Genomic DNA, 23,509 nt, shown 5'->3' with positions numbered 1-23,509 from the left:
CCTACAGTTCAGAGTCTCTAATGTAAAGCATATGGGGGTAGGGGGTTTTCATTCAACTGGTTTAAGCCTGTGTTTAAACTCTTCACAACCATCCTCCCAGCACCCTCGTCTCACTCATCATTCTGCTCCCTTCTCTCCTATGTACTTGTGCAGCAGTTCCACTTATTAAACACTTCAGATAAAGGAGTTTCGTTCAAACTCCTTGCCAGATATATTAATGAAAATCTTTTTGTGACAGGCTGTAGTTTTTAATCACTCTCAATAGTAGAAACATTTTCTTTAAAAAAGAAAGGTATGATCGGATAAGCTTGATTTTAAGGTACTTCTTTACAGCTTCCTCTCTGCCCTTTCACTTCTGATGAATGATAATTGTTGTGGCTGGGCTCTTTAATGAGAAATGATAGGGGTAACCTCCCCCGCACAGATAATCACAAGAATTGTAACTTGTGGTCGGAATCCAAGGCAGACCAGGTTCTAGTGTTATCATTTATATCCTATTGGAAAGGCAGGGTGGAAGAGGGTTTGATAATGCATGCAGAACAGCACTTGGCAGAGCGTCTGATACTTTGGTTGTCCAATAGGCACCCTTTCCACCACACCCTGGCATTTAATTCATTCAGGTGGAGAATCTGTCAGCAAGGAAAAAAACTACAAAAGAAAGAGCAAAGAATTACAGCAGCTCCACACAATCAGTTGAATGCAATGGGAAGCATTTTATTTCTAAATAACTGCTATAACATGTTAGCTGTATATTTTTACCACACTCTTCATTATCTGACATATAGTTGCGCATTACAAGACTGTGGAAATATTAACATGTTGTTGTAGGAAACAGTGACGACCCTCAACACCCACCCTGATCCCAATACCCATTTATCTGAGCCACCTTAGTGATTTTTATTTGTTGATAAAACCCACTGCACAAGTGTAACAATAGGATGCTTCTTTGATATTTGCATGATGCGATTTTTAGTTCCAGTTATGTGTTTCACTTTGTCACTTGCACACTTCCCTCTCAAGCTTTGTGCCGTCTTGCTTGTGCAAGTGATGATCACATCATACAGATGTGTGTGAAGCATCCTGTACATAATACGAAACCCCAAGCCCAACTTACATCGTGTTTCGTGGTCACCATAAGAATCCTGATGAACGGTGATGAACCAGGAGTTGGTTGAGACAAACAGATGATGAGCAATAGGTGGGCAAAGGGCAGAAAGGAACATGTGGGGCGGGAAACAAGGCAGCAATAAGGGGAGAATGAATAATTTTGCTAAGACTGGGGGAATGGCAAAATATTCCATGTTTTGGTAAGTGTTGAGGGAAGATTAGTGAGGAAGGGTGAGAATGGTGAGACAGATATTAGTAAATGCAGAAGGAAAAGGTTCATAGAGAACAACGATGAATGGAATGAGGATCGTGAAGAATTTAGAATTAATGGCAAGGAACAAAGCAAGAGGAACCAAAGATGACGATAATGAAGAGTGCAGAATATGTAGCAAGTTACATGGCAAAGGCAGCAGGGAGCATAGTAAGGAATACGGGACTTTGGTGTTGGAATGTGTTTAGAAATTGCAATGAATACAGAATCTTATGCAAACAATCTTACATAGACACAGCTAATGGAAACATTCATACATTGGTGCACACCTTGGTGCGCGTGCACACGGGGTATGCACCCCATACTCACACACACATGTACACACTTGCAGACGTGTAAGTACACACACACACACACACACACAGAAACACTGAACATTTAAGGCTTGCAGAAGTATCTCTACATCAGAAGGGCTGGTTAAAGGGTTGTCCAGTTACAAAGATTTTGCTGTGATTACAGTCGCTGATGCCCACCTCTCATGATGTTCTTTCTCCTGGACCAACTTCCTGTGGTCAGTCTTATTGGAGTTGATCACCTCCATTTGGGCATCGCTTAGATATTTGGACACCTCCTGCGACCAGGTGATGTAATCATTTGATCTGTCATGTGACCTCTTCTCCTCTCTTAACTCCCTGGATGCTGGTTCCCTGCTCTCCACTGGAAAGAGTGTGGAATAGTGATCGTCCAGGGACGAGCCCTCATCATAAAACAGCAGGCTCCTGGAACGAACTGGGAAAAGTAAACAGAAATCCATCAGGAGACTGAATAACTTCATTGGATTGTTAGGTGCAGGAGCTGCTTGCTCTTGTAAGGTAGTCATGACAGATTGCAAAGACTAGGTGTATTACCTTGAATACAAAACCTAAAAGGGAAATCAGTTGAGGTGTTCAGGGCTTGGGTTGGATTAAAAGAAATAGGCTTGTGGATATCAACAGGTTTTATTAGATAAGGGTGCCAAGGAATTTGGAATTCAGTTTGGATTAGTAGAGTTAATGAATAGATGACACCAATTCTTGGAGGTGAGTGAGGCTCCCCCACCCCAATTTTAACCAGATTTTACACTTGCACCATCAAGAGTGTCTTGACCACCTGCATCTACTTCTGGTATGGGAATTGAAAGACATCTGACCACAAGTCCCAACAAAGGATTGCAAGGACTGTTGAGAGGATCATCAAGGTCTCTCTTCCACCCATCAGTGTTATTTATTAGGAGTGCTGTTTACACAGGGCCCTTAGCACCAGGCAGGAGGCACCGTGGCATTAGGCCAAGAACTGTTCTTCCCCCAGGCTGTGAGATGACTGAAATCCCTGCCACCACCTCGAACTCATCATGCCTGAAGTGCCAGTAGCATTATACTGTTTACTTTTTAACTTGTATCGTTTTTGCACCTCATTATTTGTTGATTTATTTGTGATAATGTTATTTTATGTGTTATGTGTGTGAGCTATATGTACTGTGTTGTGCAACTGGGTCTGGAGAAACATTGATTCGCTTGGTGGTGTACATGTGTACGGATGAATGACAATAAACCAAATTTGAACTTGAACTCTTAATGCTGTTTTCACAACAGGATCAATGAAAAATGCACAAAAGACAAACAACCAACGTGCAAAAAACAACGAACTGTGCAAATACAAAAAGGAAAAAAATCAAACAAAATAATAATAAGTAAGCAACATGAGATAACGGGTCCTTGAAAGTGAGTCCATATGTTGTGGGAACAGTTCAGTGCTGGGGATCAATGGGTTGAATAGACTACCTGTGGACTCACTTTCAAGGACTCTTCAACTTATGTTCTCAATATTTATTGCTTTTTCTTTGTATTTGCACAGTTCATCGTCTTTTGCACATAGCCATTTTCTGTCTTGCTATGTGCAGTTTTTTACTGATTCGTCGTATCTTTGTATTTTCTGTGTACGTCCAAAAGAAAATGAGTATCAGAGTAGTTTATGGGGACATATTTAATTTGATAATACATATATTTTGAACTTTGAATTAGTTTGTGATGGTTGATTTGTACCTTAACTCTATTTAGGAGAAGTACAAGGTGTATACTGCATTATTTTAATTTCTTCTCACTACTTTTCAAAGAACTTTATTGGTTTTCTTACAAAGTACACATGAAAAGGCGAAGAATCAGTGGCAGTCAGGAATTCTCTGAGATAAACAACAAACAAGTATAAATGTATCGGCATGGACTAGATAGGCCAAAGGGCTTGTTTCTGACTGTGCCTTTCTACGACTCTGAGTCTGTGCTTCAAGTTTCATTCCCTCTAAGCCTGGGAATGTGACTTCATGAATATTTATAACTATTTGAATTCATCCTAAGCTAATGCAAACTGAAAAATAGAAGATTCCAGTGAAGGGATTTGTGCGGACCAGTAAGGTCCGCACGGTACTGTTAAATGAGAATTTGGGTGTGGAACAGAGGACGTGTATGCTAAAACTGAAAACCTTTGGACATGGAGATTATAAGTGTACATAATAAAGAACTTCTTTATTGAAGTTCTTTATTATGTGTGTACATAATAAAGAACTTCAGTTCCCAGTGTACAATGCAGAACTGGAAGTGAAGTTGGTGAACGGGACACAGGCACGTTTTTGGCGGGCTGGGGGTTCGGAATAAGATCTGGTCAAGCTGAAGTCATCACTGTAGTATTCTGTTAATAAAATAGTTCTAACATTTTTACCCATGCAAAGTTTGTCTTTGTTAAAGAACAAACATGGTGTCAGAAGTTGGCATAAATACCACAAGCAAGGAAGAAAGAGACGCCTGGTTCCGACGAAGAGAAGCTGCAGCCCTGACAGCACCATGTCTCGACCTTCACTAAGAAATGGAGGTGAAAGCCTAAAAATTCCCTCGATGGATAACCTAAGTCCTCCCGCAGCTATGTAGTTCACCGACAATCTGATTGATATTTGGAAAAGCCTCAAACAGCGATTCAATCACAAACAAGAGAACATCTGGCATAGTTGCTGCCTGGCCTGCTCAGTTCTTCCAGCATTTCGTGTGTGTAACAGTGATTCAATATATATTTAGCCGCGAGCAGAGTTAGTGGGGTAGAGGAAAAATTGAAAGCTTCTATCTTTCTACATACAATTGGCAAATATGCTTTGAACATCTACAACAGCTTTCAAATTGATGAGACAGACTTCAAGTTGGACAATGGTGAAAGAGTTTGAGGAGTATTTTGTCCTGAGTAAAAATGTCACATTTGAATAATATAAATTCTTCTCCCGTGACCAGAAACAAAGTGTCAGCTTTGACCAAAACCCTGCTGAACTTCTCACACTGAGTAAGTCCTGAGTTTGGAGAGTTGAAAGATTCACTAGTCAGAGACAAAATAGTTTGTGGAATAGCAGATAATGGGCTCAGAGAAAACTTAGTGTAAAAAAGATTTAACACTAGAAAAGGCTGTGAGTATGTCTAAGGCAGCAGAGGTCACATGAGCGCAAATTAAGAAGCTGCACAGAGCAGAAACAACAGTCCACACTGTGAAAACAGACGTGCTGAGCACAAGGCATTTTACAAAACAACAGCCTAGTGAAGAGGTAGGCCAAACAGCAAATGTGGTGGTACACCCATCTCAAAGAAGTGTCCTACTTATCAAAACTCCTGCAATAATTGTGGGAAGAAGAATCATTTTGCAAGGTGCTGCAAAGCTACCAAGAGGAAGGATGCATTCTGTTGATAAGGATATTGAGGAAGTTTTTGTAGATTCTCTACCGACTGCTGATGCTGGTAAAACAGGATGGAATTTTCCAGTGACTGTGAATGAGGCAGCAATTCCATTCAAGCTTGACACCAGAGCCCAGGTGAATCTGTTATCTGTGGATGATTAAAAGACTCTCAAAGTTAAGAGCAAAATTTACCCAGTGAAATTAAAAGTGACTGGCTATACTGGGGAGAAGGTTCCAGTAAAAGGGGGCTGTACAGTGATCTTTAAACATAAGGGACAGCACCTAAAGGCACAGCTACTGGTTGTTGAAAAATGAGTACAGCCAGTACTAGGTCGTACTGCATGTGAAATGCTCAACCTGGTGCAAAGAGTTTTTGTAGTATCTACATAGAGCAAAGGTAACAGGCAACACTCAATAAAGAGTACACAGATGGTTTTGTAGAGCTCAGATGATTACCTGATGTACCTCAAAAAACACATAACAGCATCCACGAGAGCTCCAGTGACATTATGCAAGAGAAGCACAGGAACTTCACCTCCATTAACATTTGTACCAGCTACACCAGCATGACAGTCAGGATGCCAGTGCTGAACAGAGTGATCATGATGAAGATGTTGCCAGTCTTGCTTCCACTTTATGCAGCTGTGGTTCAAACTCTGTCTCTCATTGACTTCCATTTGAAGAGGAAAATTAAAAAGAAAGATGGGGAGACCACGCAAGACCAAAGGTCAGAACAGCAACAGTTGAACACAGACCAACAGGAGGCGCTGCTATATAGGATACGCAGCCAACAGAAGGAGCTCTGTGAATTGAGACAGAATCATCTGGAACTTGTGCAAAGACTCACTGATCACATGCATGTAGTTCCGGGTTCCATTATGAGGCACACGGAACAAACTATGGTCACACATCAGGAACAAGAACAGAGGTGAACAGATAGGATCTTGGCAGAAGGATGTGAAAGAAATGAACATGTTGATCAGAAACTGAACACAGCAAGTGAAAGTAATAAACCTGTGGAGTCGAATGGCAACCAAGGTGGATCATCAAACCACCACAGAGACTGATTGAGAGTTGCCGAAGGAATAAGGAACTGTATTGCTCATTACAATCGAAATTAACATAAATTTCTTTGTTGCAAAGCATTATTATGTCTTGCGGGTTTATGAGGACATACTATTATTGCGCTTTTTTTCTTTAAAGGGGAAAAATGTGTTATTATGTCTGTACATAATAAAGAACTTCATTTCTCAGAGTGCAGTGCAGGTGCTTCACCCAGAACCAGAAGTGACTTTGGTGAACGGGACACAGACACACTCTTGGTTGGCTGGAGGTCCAGAATAAAATGTGGTCAATCTGAAGCCGTGACTAGTATTCTGTAAATAAATTAATTGCATTGTTTTCACCCAAAGAGCAAACATAACAATAAGGAGGCTACCTTAATTCAAATAGGCAGCTTGCAAGGAAATACTCAAAATCATGAAATCATTTAGATAAAATAGGAGAAACTGCTTCCAGGATCAATAACTAGAGGATAAGAATTTAACATGTCCAGCAGGATAAAAGAGATAACTTTCACAGAATGGGTTGTGATCTGGAATGCACTTCTTGAAAGGGTTGTGGAAGCAAATCAGTAACACTTAAAACAGATTTGCATAAATGGATGAATTGCATTATTAATGGACTGGGACAAATTACAGTGTCTCACCAAACCACTTATATGGGCACTATATTCTGTCATTCTATGCTATGCTTTTGATACAAACATGAAACTGAGGAGCAGGAGTAGATCACACAGTATCTCAAATCTACACCGCCATTCGATAAAATTATGGCTGATCAAAGTCTAATTTCAACTCCATATTCTCCCCTATCTGTGGTAACCTTTCATCACCTTGCTTATCAGGCTCCTGTCTACCCGTACATCAAAAATATTCAAACCGTTTCCACTGAGAAGAGGGTTCGAAAAATTCTGCTGTCTGAGAAAAAAAAAACTAAAGGCATTTAGAAGTCAAGCAGAAGGAAGTGTTGGGACTCCTAATGAGTATTAAGGTCAATAAGTCTCCAGGGCCTAATGGGATTTACCTCCGCTTATTGAAGGAGGCAAGAGACTAGATTGCTGAGCCCTCGATCAGCATCTTTGTGACCTGGGGGACTGGTGAGTAGCTATTGTTGTACCTCTATTTAAGAAGGGAACAAGGGAAAATCCTGGGAACTATAGACTGGGGAGTCTTACGCCAGTTGTAGGGAAATTGCTGGAGAAAGTTCTTAAGGATAGGATAAGTAAGCATTTTGCCTAATTATGGAGAGCCAGCATAGTCTTGTGCATGGCAGCTCATGCCTTACCACCTTGAATGAGTTTGTTGACAAGGTGACGAGAGAGATTGATGGGGATAGGGCGGTGTATGTTGTCTACATGGATTTGAGTAAAGTATTTGACAAAGTCCCTCATGGGAGGCTAATAAGGTGCACAGGGTCTGCAGCAATTTGGTTGTTCGAATTCAGAACTGGCTTGCACAGAGGGCGGTAGGTGGAGGAACTTGTTCGAGCTGGAAGTCTATAACTGGAGCTCCACAGGGATCTATGCTGGGACCTCTACTGTTTGTGATGTATATCAATGACCTGGATGGAAATGTAGATGGATGGATTAGTAAACTTGCAGATTGGTGCAGTTGTGTATAGTATAGAAGACCGGCAACGAATACAATGCGATATAGATCAATTGCAGATATGGGCTGAGAAATGCCAGATGTAGTTTAACCCGGATAAATGTGAGGTGTTGCACCTCGGTAGGGCAAATGCAAGGAGACAGTACACTATTAAGGACAAAGTCCTGAACAGTGCTGCTGAGCAGAGAGATCTTCCAAGTTCATAGCTCTTTGAAAGTGGCTACACAGGTTGGTAACGTGGTTAAAGCAGCTTATGGAATGCTTGCTTTCATTAGTCGAGGCAATGAGTTTAAAGGTCAAGAGGTTATGATGCAACTTTATAAAGCTCTGGTTAGACCACTGGAATATTGCGTACGGTTCTGGTTACCCCAGTATAGGTAGGATGTGGAGACTTTGGAGGGATGCAGAAGAGGTTTACCAGGGGACTGCCTGGTTTAGAGGGCATGTGCTATCACGAGAGGCTGGATAAACCTGGGCTGTTTTCTCTGGAGCACTGGAAGCTGAGGGGAGATCTGATAGAGGTTTACAAGATTATGAGAGGCACAGATAGAGTGGACAGAGAGTATCTGTTTCCCTGGATTGAAATGTCTCATACCAGAGTGCATGCATTGAAGGTGAGAGGGGGTAAATTCAAGGAGGATGTGAGGGGCAAGTTTTTTTTAACTCAGAGAGTCATGGGTGCCTGGAATGCGCTGGCTGGTATGGTGGTAGAGGCAAATACATTAGAGACTTTTAAGAGATGTTTGGATAGAAACATAAAAATAAGGAAGATGGAGGGATATGGACACATTGTAGATACAACACAAAATATTCTGCAGTTGCTGGGGTCAAAGCAACAATCACAACACGCTGGAGGAACTCAGCAGGTCAGGCAGCATCCGTGGAAACGATCAGTCAACATTTCGGGCCGGAACCCTTTGTCAGGACTGAAGAGGGAAGGGGCAGAGGCCCTGTAAAGAGGGTGGGGGGAGGGTGGGAAGGAGAAGGCTGGTAATGGCCTGTTACTGTGCTGTACTGGTCTATGTTTTTTCTTCTTTCCATTTTTTTGGAGGAATAAAGAGCATGTCTGTAGGATTAGTACTTTGCTCTGGGTGTCAGATGTGGGAATCTTGGGAACCTTCCAGTCTCCAAGGTGGCCACATCTGCACCAGGTGCACCGGGATGCAGCTTCTGAGAGACCATGTTAGGGATCTGGAGCTGAGGCTTGATGACCTACAGCTTATTAGGGAAAGTGAGCAGGAGATAGATAGGAGATACAGGGAGTTAGTCACCCCGAAGCTGTAGGAGTTAGATAAGTGGGTGACAGTCAGGGAAGAGATGAGAAGAGCTCAGTTAGTAAAGAACAACCCTGTGGCCTTCCCCCTCAGTAATTGTTATCTCATTTTAGATGCTGTTGAAAGGGGTGACCTGACAGAAGACGACTACGTCGATTGGGTCTCTGGCACTGAGCCTGGTTCTGTGATGCAGAAAGGAGAGAAGAAAATGAGGAATGCAGTAGTCACAGGGAATTCCATAGTGAGGGGAATAGGCAGGAGGCTCTGTCAGCCTGATGGAGATACCCAAATGGTGTGTTGCCTCCCAGGTGCCAGAGTATGGGATGTCTCGGATCGGGTGCAGAGTATTCTGAAGGGAGAGGGTCAACAGCCAGCAGTCTTGATACAAGTTGGTGACCAATGGCATAGGTAGAAAAAGGGAGGAGGTCCTGAACAGAGAATTCAGGGAGTTAGGCAGGAAACTGAAAAGCAGGACCTCCAGGGTAGTAATCCCGGGATTGCTGCCTGTGCCACGTGCTAACGAGTGCAAGAATAGCATGATCAGGCATATTAATGCATGGCTGAGAGACTGGTGTAGGGGGCAGGACTTTGGCTTCCTGAATCACTGGGCATCTTCTGGGGGAGGTATGACCTGTACAAAAAGGATGGGTTATACCTGAACCCAAAGGGGTCCAATATCCTAGCAGGTAGGCTTAATAGAGCTGTTAGGGAGGGTTTAAACTAATTTGGCAAGGGGATGGGAACTGGAATGATAGGGCTGAGGAAGGGGAAAACATAAATAAATCAGAGATAGCATGCAACAGAGATAATAGAAAGGATAGGCAGGAGATGAGGCATAATCACAGCCAGTGGGATGAGTTACAGGGCAATAGAGGCATGGTGCAGTTAAAACAGAAAGCAACAAACACTGGACTGTAAAAAAACTGTATTTGAATGCACACAGCATAAGAAATAAAATGGATGATCTTGAAATTCAGCTACAGATTGGCATGTATGACATTGTGGCTATCTCTGAAACTTCGTAAAGGATGGCTGCCAATGGGGATTGAATGTCCAAGAATATATGGCGTATCAGAAAGATAGGTTAGTAGGCAGAGAGAGTGGTGTGGCTCTGTGTATAAGAAATAATATTAAATCATTAGAAAGGGATGACATAGGATTGGAAGGTGTAGAGTCTCTATGGGTTGAGTTAAGAAATGACAGGGTAAAAGGACCCTAATGGCAGTTGTATACATGCCTCCAAACAGCAGCCAGGATGTGGATTACAAATTACAGCAGGGGATAGAAAAGGTGTGTCAGAAGGGCAATGTCATGATAATCATTGGGGATTTTAACATGAAAGTTGATTGGGAAAACTAGGCCAGTAAAGGACCCTAAGAGAGGGAATTTGTAGAATGCCTAAGGGATGGCTTTTTAGAACAGCTTGTTGTTGAGCCCACTGGGGAATCAGCTGTGCTGGATTGGGTGTTGTGCAACGATCTGGAGGTGATAAGAGAGCTTAAGGTTAAGGAACCTTTAGGGAACAGTGATCACAATATGATCGAGTTCAGTTTGAAACTTGACAAGGGGAAACTAAATTCCAATGTGTCAGTATTTCAGTGGAATAAAGGAAATTACAATGGCATGAGAGGGGACTGGCCAAGGTTGACTGGAAAGGGACATTTGCAGGAAGGACAGCAGAGCAGCAATGGCTGGAGTAACTGTGAAAAATGAGGGAAGTGCAAGACAGATATATTCCAAATAAAAAGAAATTTTTAATGGAAGAAGGACACCACTGTGGCTGACAAGTGAAGTCAGAGCCAAAGTAAAAGCAAAAGAGAGGGCATACAAGGAAGCCACAGCTGGTAGGAAGATAGAGGATTGGGAAGCTTTTAAAAACTTGCAGAAGGAAACTAAGAAGGTCATTAGAAAGGAAAAAATAAATTATGAAAGGAAGTTGGCGACTAATATCAAAGAAGATACTAAAAGCTTTTTTAAGTATATAAAGGGTAAAAGAGAGTTGAAGGTAGATATAGGACCAATAGAAAATGATGCTGGAGATATTGTAATGAGAGATGCAAAGATGGCAGAGGAACTGAATGTGTATTTTGCATCAGTCTTCACAATGGAAGACATCTGCAGTATACCGGACATTCAAGAGTGTCAGGGAAGTGAAGTATATGCAGTGAAAATTATGACTGAGGTGCTCAGGAAGCTTAATGGCCAGAGGGTGGATAAACCTTCTGGACCTGATGGAATGTACCCTCTGGTTCTGAAGGAAGTAGCTGGAGAGATTGCAGAGGCATTAATTATGATCTTTCAAGAATCGATAGCTTCTGGCATCGTACCGGATGACTGGAAAACTGCAAATGTTACTCCGCTATTTAAGAAGGGTGGGAGGCAGCAGAAAGGAAACTATAGACCTGTTAGCCTGACATCAATGGTTGGGAAGTTGTTGGAATTGATTGTTAGGGATGAAATTACAAAACACCTGGAGGCACATGACAAGATGGGCTGAAGCCAGCATGGTTTCCTGAAAGGAAAATCCTGCCTGACTAACCTACTGCATTTTTCTGAGGAAATTACAAGCAGGGTAGACAAAGGAGGTGCAGTAGATGTGGTGTACTTGGAGTTTCAGAAGGCCTTTGACAAAGTGCCACACATGAGGCTGCTTAGCAAGATAAGATCCCATGAAATTACAGGGGAGTTACTAGCATGGGTGGAGCATTGGCTGGTCGGCAGAAAACAGAGAGTGGGAATAAAGGGATCCTATTCTGGTTGGCTGCCAGTTACCAGTGGAGTTCCAAAGGAGTCGGTGTTGGGACCGCTGCTTTTTACGATGTATGTCAATGATTTGGACTATGGCATTAATAGATTTGTGGCTAAATTTGCCGATGATACAAAGATAGGTGGAGGACCAGGTAGTGTTGAGGAAACAAGAGAGCCCATAGAGAGACTTGGATAGGTTAGGGGAATGGGCAAAGAAGTGGCAAATGAAATACAATGTTGGAAGGTGTATGGTCGTGCACTTGAAGAAATAAACAGGCAGACTATTATTTAGATGGGGAGAGAATTCAAAATGCAGATATGCAAAGGGACTTGGGAGTCCTTGTGCAGGATACCCTAGAGGTTAACCTCCAGCTTGAGTTGGTGGTGAAGAAGGCGAATGCAATGTTGACATTCATTTCTAGAGGTATAGAATGTAAGAGCAGGGAAATGATGTTGAGGCTCTATAAGGCACTCGTGAGACCACACTTGGAGTATTGTGTGCAGTTTTGGGCTCCTTATTTTAGAAAGGATATGCTGACATTGGAGAGGGTTCAGAGAAGATTCATGAGAATGATTCCAGGAATGAAAGGGTTACCATATGAGGAACATCTGGCAGCTCTTGGGCTGTATTCCCTGGAGTTCAGGAGAATGAGGTGGGATCTCATAGAAACATTCCAAATGTTAAAAGGCCTGAACAGATTAGATATGGCAAAGTCATTTCCCATGTTAGGGGAGTCTAGGACAAGAGGGCACAACTTAGAACAGAGATGTGGAGAAGTTACTTTAGTCAGAGGGTGGTAAATCTGTGGAATTTATTGCCACGAGCGGCTGTGGAGGCCAAGTCATTGGGTGCATTTAAGTCAGAGATAGATAGGTTCTTGATTAGCCAGGGCATCAAAGAGTATGGGGCGAAGGCAGGGGAGTGGGGATGACTGGAAGAATTGGATCAGCCCATTATTGAATGGTGGAGCAGACTCAATGAGCTGAATGGCCTACTTTTGCTCCTATATCTTATAGTCTTATGTTCTATGTTAAACGCCTCATTTCTCTTAAATGGGAATTTCAGTTTTAAATAATGACAACTGGTTCTACATTCACCCACAGAAGGAAACATCCTCTTTTTGCACACTATCAAAACCCCTCAGAATTTTTTTTATTTGAATGAAGCTCCTCTTCTGAACTCCAGCTGATGCAAGCCTGGGCTGTCCAACATTTCCTCATCACGATTAATTCCTGATACTAATCCAGTCAGATTTCTCTGAAATGTGTCCAATGCATTTACAGCCATTGCTAAATGAGGCCAAAACATTATATAGTACTCTGGGAGTTGTCTCACCAATGTCCTATAATTGTATCCAATTACTTTCCAATAAACAATAAAGTTTTTTTCAGATTTCCAAATTATTTGCCCATTGCAAATTATGTACTAGGATGCACAGGTCTTCTTGCATTTTAGCGCTCTGCAAAATAACACCATTTAAATAACCTAATTTATATTTTTTCTGTCAAAATTGACAATCTCATATTTCCCACATTATAATTCCTTTGGCTAGCTCTTTGCCCACATCCATCTGTAGCCTTATAATCTGATGTTTTTTTCCCTACGTGTGAAGCTCTTGATAAACAACAGGTTGATATCTCTATTGGAATAGCAAATAGAGAAATTCCATTAAAATGCAAGTGTTCTTGTTCTCCCACCATGCAATGCTGCAAAGCCGCAATTTAATTTATTGTATTTTCCACTAGATGGTGGTGTGTAGGCAGGTCCTGGTTATGTAATAGGAAAGGTTTTTAAGCAAAATTACGGCATGAACATCTTGAATTGAATATCTTGATGATCTGATCCTGGACTGCATTGAAATATATTTGAAAGCCATCAGGGCTGTAGGAAACAAGGCAACCAGTTCTTGCTCAGCAAACTTCCACGGAAATAAAAATGTAGCAAGTTGGAAAATATGCTCTGACTTGTTGTGGCAGGAAAATCTCATGTCTGGGAAGTCTGAAACATAAGCAGAACATGCTGGAAAGCTGGTCAGGGATAACCTGAGCTGTGCTATGAAACAAAAATCCAGCCTTCAAACAGATATCATCAACCCAGGACAGTGACTTTGTTTTCCAGCTTGACTTGCAGAATATTTCCATTTTGTTCAATTGACATGTTTGGAAGGATATTTTGCCATTACCAGCACAAGACATTTACACCCCAGTGTACCTTTGATTTATAGCATGCATTTCACCAGGCTGATGGCTATTCTTTTTGGGACAACTGTGAAGATTACTGAATTGTTTGGTCATGCTGTTGAAAAAACCTGAGCTGCATGGCATGTTTAAAATCATTAATAACTGCAGGCTTGAGATTAAGCAGAACATACAACAGTACAGTATTGGAACAAGCCCTTCAGCCACAATGTCTGCATTGAGCACAATGTCAAATTAAATTAAATCCCTTCTGCCTGTACGTGGTCAATATACCACAATTGTTGCAGAACCATGTGTTTATCCAGTGGACTCTAAATGGCACTCGTATTTGATTCCATCAGTACTCTCAGCAGCCCGTTCCAGGCACCTATCACTCTCTGTAAAAGGAAAAACTTGCCCCACATGTCTTTTTTAAACATTCCCCCTCAACTAAAATGCATGTCCTCTAGTACTTGACACTTACATCCTAGGGGAAAAAAAAAGACTGATTGTCTGACACCTCTCATAATTTTATAAACTTCTGTCAGGTCACCCACTCCTCAATCTGTGATGCTCTGGAAAAAACAACCCAAGTTTGTCTAGTCTGTCCATATTCCTCATACCCTTTATTCCAGGCAACACCCTGGTAAATCACTTCTACACCATTTCCAAACCCTCTACATCCTTCCTGTCATGGAACAAATGGAACTGCACTCAGTAGTATTGTGGTGCGATTCTAACCAAAGTGTGGCCTGACCAAAGTTTTATATAGCTGCCACATTACTTCTTGACTCTTAGACTCAATGCCTTAACCAATGAAGGCAAACATACCATACAACTTCTTTACTTTACATTACCTTCCAAAACCTTACATCTGCTTCCTTTTTCTTCTTGACTAAATTCATAACCTCTCGTTATCCAAAATCCCATTACCTTCCTCCTCATTGGAACATGCCAGTCTTTAAGCAACTCCTACATGTCAGATATGGACTTCCCTGATAACAGCAGCTCCAAGTTAACTCCACCAGCTCCTGTCTAATCTGTTATAGTTTGTCCTCCCCCAGTTTATTACTTCTCTGCAAGCTTCAGGCTTGTACTTAGTTATAAATACCTTAAAACTTACTGTGACTACTGTTTCCAAAATGCTCTCCAAATCAAAGGCCTGGTTCATTTTCCTTCTTCTGGTTTGACTACCAAATATAAAAAGCCCTCTTGAATGCATGAAAATGTTCTGCCCCATCTAAGCCTTTTGCACCAAGGAAATCCCAGTCAATACTGGGGAAGTTAAAGTCATATGTTGCAACAAACCTGTTACTTCTACATCTTTCCATAATCTATCTACTACTTCATCTCCTGGTGACAATTGAGAAGCCTATAGTATAACTCCAGAGTGATTACACCCTTCTTATCTTTGACATATATCCTTTCCATCAGTTGATGAGCCTCCAGTATATCCACCCAGAGGGCTAAAGTGACTTTCCTTCTGATTAGTAGTGCAACTTCACCTCCTCATTTACCTCCCTCTCTGTCCCGTCTAAAACAGAAGAGCCCAGGAATGTTGGGCTGCCAGTCCTGTCCCTCTTGCCACCAAGTTTCCATAATGGCTGCACCATTGTAATTCCATCTACTAATTAATTGGAAACCAAGGTGTGGCTTGGGAAGAGTTAGTGTGTGTTCTGAAGGTATGAGCCCCTCCCACAAACCCTTAACCCTAGATCTGCTGAATCTGAAGCAGAACCTTGAGCATTAGTTGAGAAGTTGGTGCACTAAATCCAGCCAATTTAATGCAGCACTGTTACCAGCTGTAAAGGAAAAACATCCAAACACAGTCCAGCTATGGATTTGACTGGCATTCCAAACAAAGCCCAGCTTTGCACTACGCTTAATTCTTCTAAGTGCTGCCCACCTCTCATTGGAGCAACTCTGAGGTTTGAGTGGCTCTTTCCAAATACTATCCAGCGTTAGTTTATGTTTGCTTATTTCTATAGTTAAGTACGTGGACAACTTTAACCATTTAGCATGGTTATGCGATGGACTGCTAGCCGAACATTGTCCAAGGTCTAGTCACTTGCTAGCCTAGAGCTAGTGCTGATATAATGTGGCCAGAACACAATCTTCAACTGTCTATTTATTCACAAGGAGCTAGCGGATAACAGGAGAGTGGGAAAATCCACTGGAAAAGTACTTACTCTGACTCGTTGTATAGACATCAGGAGCAGAGAGTGGAGCTGTTTTGACTGTCTGAGAGGCAGTTGAAAATTCAGGGAGACAGGGCATAAAGGAACCCAGAACAAGGACAAAACAGACCACCACAACCTGCAATGACAAACAAAATATCCATTAAGAGGGCCTACACAAAACTTCAGTTTTCGTGAAAGAAAACTGATTGTGTCAAATGTAACGCAGTTGGTTTAAAACATCTAGACACTGTCATTATTCTAGCATTGTGCTACCACTAAATCTATTTGAAGAATGACGGGCACATTCCGTAATTACTGGTACAGTGTGCGGGCATTGAATGCAATTGATCAGGAAGAGGAAAAAGGCTTTCAAGATGGAGCCACTGACCAACTGTGACATGTTGCATTCTTCTTTTAAGTATTCTTCTACTACTGAACTGCATATGATTGGAGCCTGTAATTTACATTTTGATGTGTTTTTGGACTGTTTGAGTGATCTGGCGTTTTTCCTGTCTCCAATGGAGATCAGTGAGGTTGAGACTGGAGCATGCAGCCTAATGGCAGAGTGTGGACCCATGATTGGCTCCATTACTCCTCGCCAATTAAAGCCTAAGCAAGATTGAAACCGACAAGGGCGACAGCAAGTGTTTAGTGCCGTCTGCCTGCACTAGATTGGTCTCCCTCTCCCTCTCACTCGCTGCTGCCAGAGCAAGGTGCAGGAGCCTTGGGTCTCACGCTGCAAGATTTGATTGGTGCAGCTCGTGGCTGTTGACTTGTTTCTGCGGTTCATGATACATGTGTTTCTGGTTACTCTCTTTTTCGCTATTTTGTGCAATTTGATTGGGGCACTTTGGCGTGAGCTAAACTGAACACTCCTTGGACCCTGCAGTTTAATGTTGAATATTTCATGTGATTTGCTTGCTTTTTGCCATGTGCACGATTTGCTTTTTTTTTGCGTATCGGGTGTTTGATGCTTTCTTTGAACGGGTTCCATGGTGTTTCTTTGTTTCATGGCTGTCTGTGGGAGGAAAAATCTCAGAATTGTATTCTGTATGCAAAATTTGATAATAAAAGTACTTTGAATCTTACCGATTACAGTGTGGCTGCATTGCTGTGCTTGATTAGAATGAGGTACATGCTTGATAATGTTATATTGAAGGTATTCATCAGGGACATATACGTACTCTGATTGGAGAACAGTGTGCTGGCATTGACCATGTTGCAGGTGAATACTTTAATGCTAACTTTCTGCCATCTTGCAGTTTGATTAATCACTAACAAACAAACTTTGGCAAAATCTGCTAGTAATGAACCTGCTGCACTGAACACTGGGAGGCACCACAACAGCATCAAACTTTATATAAAAAAGAAACTTGGAATTTTCCACGGCAAAACCTGCAGGCACTGGAAATACAGCATAAAAACAGAAAATGCTGGATGTGCTGAGCAGGCCATCCAGCCTCTATGAAGAAACAAACAGAAATACAGTTTAATGTCAATGACCTTTCATCAAACTTTAATTTTTAATCTCTCTCTACAAATGCCCTCAGACTTAGAGTATTTCCTATATTTTATGTTTTATTAGATTTAGTAAATTCAAATATCCCAGTGTGTTTTATAGATAATGGTATCCAATTCTTTCATTTCCTATATTTTTTTCTTTAAACACGTTACTCATTCTTCTTGAGTCAAAAATCACTTACTGATTTGTTGCCATTAAATTCCACCCTTTTCTTAGTGAAAGTGTCTTCCTGCTTTGGCACCAATATGCCAGACTGTAGCTAAAGTTTATCAGTTTGTGAATTCCGCTCTTGCGTTTCTGAATGTCTGTGGGTAAATCTAGACCAACATTATGCTCACTGACCCTTGGTTTAACCCCATCCCAAAGCTCTGGTTGAAATATACTGCAGATCCTTCCCATTATCCACATTGGAGTTACTCAGGATCCTTTTGCAATTCGGTCCCCGTTCCCCAGCTTGTGGTTAACAAGATTCCCTTTCCATCCTAGTTCTTACCATCAGGCAGGTTCCTGTCTGTGTCGATGCCACCCGGCAGGGGCGAGGCACTTTCCCGGCCACCAGTGCTTGCAGCTTCTGCAGCTGTTGCAGTAGAGTCCTGAAATGGGAGACGACCTTTTTTTTAATTAACCCAAATAAACTTTATTCATAATCAAATATATTTACAAGAATAAACCATGCAACACCTTTTTCACTCTTGCATTCGTTGACAATGTGTTTAGTGTTAAATTATATATTTTTTTAAACAAATAGCATCTTTGCCACTCACATGGCTGCCTGCAGTGATACACTAATACTATAACTGAGGGGCTTCCTCACCCAACCAGGCCCCCCACCCCCATCCAGAATCCTTCCCCACTAAGCCCTTGCAATGGTTTCAGTTCATCCTTCAGCACTGGAATGGCCGGTCAGCAGCACTTCTCTATGGAAATCTCGACGTACTGGCAGACCATGAACTGACCATCTCTCAGCACCACTTGATATCAGACTCTATGTGCATCCCTGGGAACATCGCGTAGATCAGAGTATCATCCATTACGCAGCTGCTTGGGATGAACCATGACACAGGCCCTTGCACCTTTCTCCACAATCCACAGCTCACAACGAGATGAGCGCCCACCGTGTCAGTTCATCATTCCTCTCAGTGGCAGCGCGCAGTGACTGCGACGTTCCAAGCAGGCAGGAAGGATCTGACTGGGAGGGACCCTCTTGCCCCCACCCCACCCCCAAGCCAAGGAAGGTTTTGGTGTTTGTTGGTGAGTTCTGGTGATAAGGCATTCTGTCAAGTGGTTTGGACAGGTTGCTCAGGGAAAGACTCCACAGTATCCACTGAGTCCTTTTTCTGCTGTATCTGCAGAACACTCCACACTGACTTGTGGTCAAAGGTTGGAAAACTTTTCCATGAAGGACAGGTGATGTTGCAACAACCAGCTGACTGAGACACGCGGAAATCTGCAGATGCTGGAAATTCAAGCAAAACACACAAAGGGCTGGTGGGACGCAGCAGGCCTGGCAGCATCTATAGGAAGAGGTACAGTCGACATTTCGGGCCGAGATCCTTCGTTAGATAAGTGTGTAATCTGGGGGAAAAAATCAACCAAATGTGGCAAGAAAGATGAGAAAGGGAGGGGAAAGGGAGGCATTTATATCAAACACAAAAAAGTGTTGCCGGTACTAGGGTAAGTAGTGGATACAGAAGAGAGGAAACTGTGTGGACTAGGTTAAGGCTGGGGCACTGTACATTAAACAAAACATTGAAAATGATAGGGAAACACCAGACAGGATTGTGTGAGGAATGTCAGGAAGAGGAGTCAGTAGAACATGTAGCTCTGAGTTGTAGGAAGTATGGGATATAGAGAGCGATGATGAGAATTAATCTAAGGGAACCGGGGGTGCAGGAATTCGCATTAAAAAGATTGCTGGGCATGGGTGAGAGAGCACAGGTTAGGGTATTTTTAGCTTTCTTAAGGGGTATAGGGGTCTTTTATGGGATATGATGGATAAGCAGGAATAGGGTACTAAGATGGCCAAAGATGGGAGGATAAAGTGTAGGTTAGAGTATGTGTGTATGTGTGATTGGGTGAAGGGATTTAGAATGTAAGTCTATTGCACACTCCGGAGCAGAAGGTGGCGGTAATGCACCATTAAGCTGGGCACCAAACACCGTAAAACAAGGCGAAGAAGAAGAGAAGCCCCTTCGTCAAGACTAACGGAAAAAAGAGATAGTAAGAGATTTGAAAGTGGGAGGGGGAGGGGGAGATCCGAAATGATATGAGGAGACAGGAGGGAGAGGGATGGAGCTAAGAGCTGGGAAGTTGATTGGCAAAAGGGATACAAGGCTGGAGAATGGGGGGGGGGGGTATCATAGGACGGAAAGCCTTGCAAGAAAGAAAGGGGGAGGGGAGCATCAGAGGAAGATGGAGAACAGCTGACTGAGATGCAGTTCGGCAGTGGGGCCAGGCACATTCTTCACAACACCGAGACAGAACCTCAGCATGTAGTGACACTTGGTGCCTACGTACTTTGGTTCCATATAGCCTGGTACAGCCATACTTGAGGGAGGTCATTAGGATGGGAACAACATTGGATACATTTTTGCCCCCATTTCAGGGAAGAGTGGGCAAATCTGCCTGATTCCAGACTTGATGGGAGACTATCTGTTTCCCATTTGTTGAATTTTAACTGCACTACAGATATCTGTGTAGAGCAGTTTGATCGATCTTGGAGAGCACGTTCATCGTGTCATGTGTGATATCCTGTCAAAGGTTTTCTCCTGGTCCAAGCTGATCAGGCACCATCCCAGTCTTGCACACAGATGAAGGTATCTCTGAGCAGTGCAAGGCTGTTAAAGATCTTCCTGCCCAAGTTTGGCTTGGGTGGATCATGCGTCCCAGAGTAGACTTGACCCTGTTGGCAATGGCCTTGGACAGGATCTTGTAATCTAAATTCAATAACAAGATTGGTCTCCAATTTCTGACGTCATCCCTAACCCCTTCTTCTTATAGACAAAGGTAATGATGTTCTTCCTCATGGAATAAACATGACATTGTACACTTTCAGCAGGTCTGGGCCCATCCTGTACCACGGAGCGGAGTACAACTCAGCTGGTACACCATTGCTTCTGGGAGTTTTATTTGAATCAAAGGAACCAGTCAGCTCCTCCAGGATCAGTGGAGGCTCTCCCTCTTGCATTTGTCTAACACCTCCACGATAGTGGAAAGGAAGTTCTAGGAAGCTATGCCATCTGTGGTCTTTCTGTTGTACAGACCAGCATAGAAGGATCACAGATCTTCAATATGCCCTCCCGTGAGGATTTTACTGACCTGTCCTCTTCCTTGAGGCTATAGATCACAGAACTCGCTCTGAATCTTTCAGAAGAACAGTGAGCACATTTCATCCTGATCCACGAAGCAAACCCCGGATCAGAAGAATATCTTGAAGGATTCAGAGGCAAAGAGCTGGGCTTCTCTGCTCTTCACCTTTCACAGTTCCTCCCTCACATCCACCCTCCCCCCACCACCGCCAAAGTACAGGAGAAGTTGCTGTGAGTTTGTCTGGAGGTGGCGCGGTTCCCTCTGACTCTGCTTTGCATTCTGAACCTCTTAGAGGATGAAGAACGTTTCACGGATCTCCAACATAGTTCCCCAATGTTCTCTGGGGTCGGCAGCTTGACACTCAACATCTGCATCCCCCTGCCTGCCCTCTGGTCCTCCTGTGTGTGACAGGTGGCTCGGAGGAGGCAGCGGTCAGAGAATGACAGAGGTGGATCTGACCGTGATGGGCTCCAACGTGAAGAAGTCATCAGTCTGGAGCTCAACTAAGCCATCCAGTTACAACAACGTGGGCTGTGGTTGTGCTCCGCCTGCAGGGGTCAATCTTTACAAGTGGAACTTAACGACCTACATTGTGGTTTTACATTTATTTCTAGGAGGCTTCTCCGTGGATTGTCACCTTGTCATGGTGGAGAAGCTTGTGTGGTCCTGTGGTCCCGACAGCAATGCCGTCTGGAGCTATGCTCCTGGTAGGGTCACCCATGGCGGTAAGGTCAAGGGTGAGGTCCCTGACAAAGAGCAATCCAACCAAGACCTCAACGGTGGAACAGGCGGATGAAGGCTGCAAAAAATCCATCAGCTCCAATCGGCATGGTTTCCATGCCATTGGAACCAGTTGGTTGATTTGTGAAGTATCGTGTGCTTCTTAGAGTGCAACGTCAAGTACACGTTAAACAAATACATGCACAGGCGTCTTCGCTCTGTGGGCCACTTCTTCAGAACAAAAACCATTATCCTCTATGTCTATGTCTATATCTATCCTCGACCTCGAGGGACAGCCACGACGACGATTTCTAGGAGGCTCAGCTGCATTGGTAGAACTCCTCCCACATTTTACTAACAGTGTGGAGTTAATAAACTCCCTTCCCTGGATTTGCCTATTTATACCAGTGATACAAAATCAAATCCACTCTTCTCAGGGCTGGCACCCTCCAACTTATCCGTTGCCAGTCTGATGATTGGGCATCATTCACGAGGAAGACCAATACCCTGAATACCTTAAACCAGTAGATAGCAGTCAGCTTTCAGTGAAGATGTATCTGTCTGTTGTTTTAAGGTTCCTGGTTAGAATTTTACAGCTGGGTTGCATCAACCAGATGGAATCTAACTGTATTTTCCTTCGCTGCTAGATACAAGGAAAAGTAGTGATCATCACCTACTTCATATTTGGAACTCATTTCTGAATCGAAATGAGCCTTTTTTGATCTTTTACATCTTGTTAGTTTGATTTTGCGAAAAACCTGAACTGGAGAATAAGAATTACCTGTCATGGATTAAATAGAAGCAATTACCAGCTGATTAGACAGCAGTATTGCCCAGATTCACAGCTTAGTGTCATGGATTTTTATCGAAATCTGGCAACATGCTCGTAACAACAATTAGCACAACTACCTAACGGCTCTAAGAACCAGATTTTACAGTTTAAGTCCTCATCTTCATATACGGAACTTGGGGTGATGAAAGGTCATTTACCAGGTTCCACGAATAGAATGGCTCCATCTGGGTATTTCGGTAGAATGGGTAGTTTATGAGCCCTTGGTCATGACAGATGAAGCTGGATTTGGCTGATGCTGGTTAATCAAATGTTGGCCGGGCTACACTCCTGTTGCTACCCCTGCCTTAGCACCGCTCTGTAAGGTGGGACTGTGCTGGATAAAGAAGCTTTCACTGTAGTTTATGACTGAGGACAATACTTCCAGCAGGTTGGCATGGCCTAGTTTACTCTGCCCATCCTCAGTCACCTTAAAAATACCCAGTGATAAACTTACATCAACTTAAAAATCTGCATCTTTTACCACAGGCGCACTCTGATTTCAGCGTAGTACACTGAAAAATGTCATCCAAGGTTTCTTGACAACACATCACAAACATCTGCTCATCAGGACAAGGGCAGCAAACATGGGAATGCTGCGATCTGCAACTGTGCCTTTCTGTTATACACACACTTTCCCTCTATTTATATTGATATTCTTTCTTCAATCTCCTGGAACTTCTTACTGAAATGTTGGAATTACTTTCACTTGGATGGCTATAGCAGTTCTTAGAAGCCAGCTAACGCCACTTTCCCAAGAGCAATTAGGGATGGGTGATAAATGTGCACAGTCAGCTTTCCAATTTCACTGGAAAGTGCTGTTTTCTGGATCACCTAATGTTGCCAGCAGAGGGAGGACTTGTCCACATTAACCAACAGTGTAATGATGTCAAAACTAGTGAAGTGTGCTCAGATTTTCTTTTTTTTGTGTGGTGCTGCTGCACTTTGAACAAGCCGCAGCCCAGTTATCTCTTTCTGAGGCAGTCCTGAAATGAGTGCATTATAGGAGTCTAATTGGCT

At 42.8% G+C, this 23,509-nt stretch overlaps 1 protein-coding gene across 1 annotated transcript in view; it reads right to left on the bottom strand.

The window, feature by feature from the left end:
- Nucleotides 1-709: 709 nt before the first annotated feature.
- The window catches only part of creb3l1 (cAMP responsive element binding protein 3-like 1), a 182,556-nt gene continuing 159,756 nt past the window's right edge, over nucleotides 710-23,509 (bottom strand). Inside the window, exons 9-11 of the mRNA XM_072272231.1 lie at nucleotides 18,125-18,224; nucleotides 16,119-16,245; nucleotides 710-2,107 (exon numbers count right to left, since the gene is read on the bottom strand). Coding sequence (XP_072128332.1) covers nucleotides 1,812-2,107; nucleotides 16,119-16,245; nucleotides 18,125-18,224 — 523 coding nt within the window. The 3' untranslated portion in view covers nucleotides 710-1,811. The remainder of the gene's footprint in view (nucleotides 2,108-16,118; nucleotides 16,246-18,124; nucleotides 18,225-23,509) is intronic.

Source organism: Mobula birostris, chromosome 11, assembly GCF_030028105.1.
Source record: "Mobula birostris isolate sMobBir1 chromosome 11, sMobBir1.hap1, whole genome shotgun sequence".
NCBI lineage: Eukaryota > Metazoa > Chordata > Chondrichthyes > Myliobatiformes > Myliobatidae > Mobula > Mobula birostris.
This window is presented reverse-complemented; position numbering and strand designations above follow the sequence as displayed.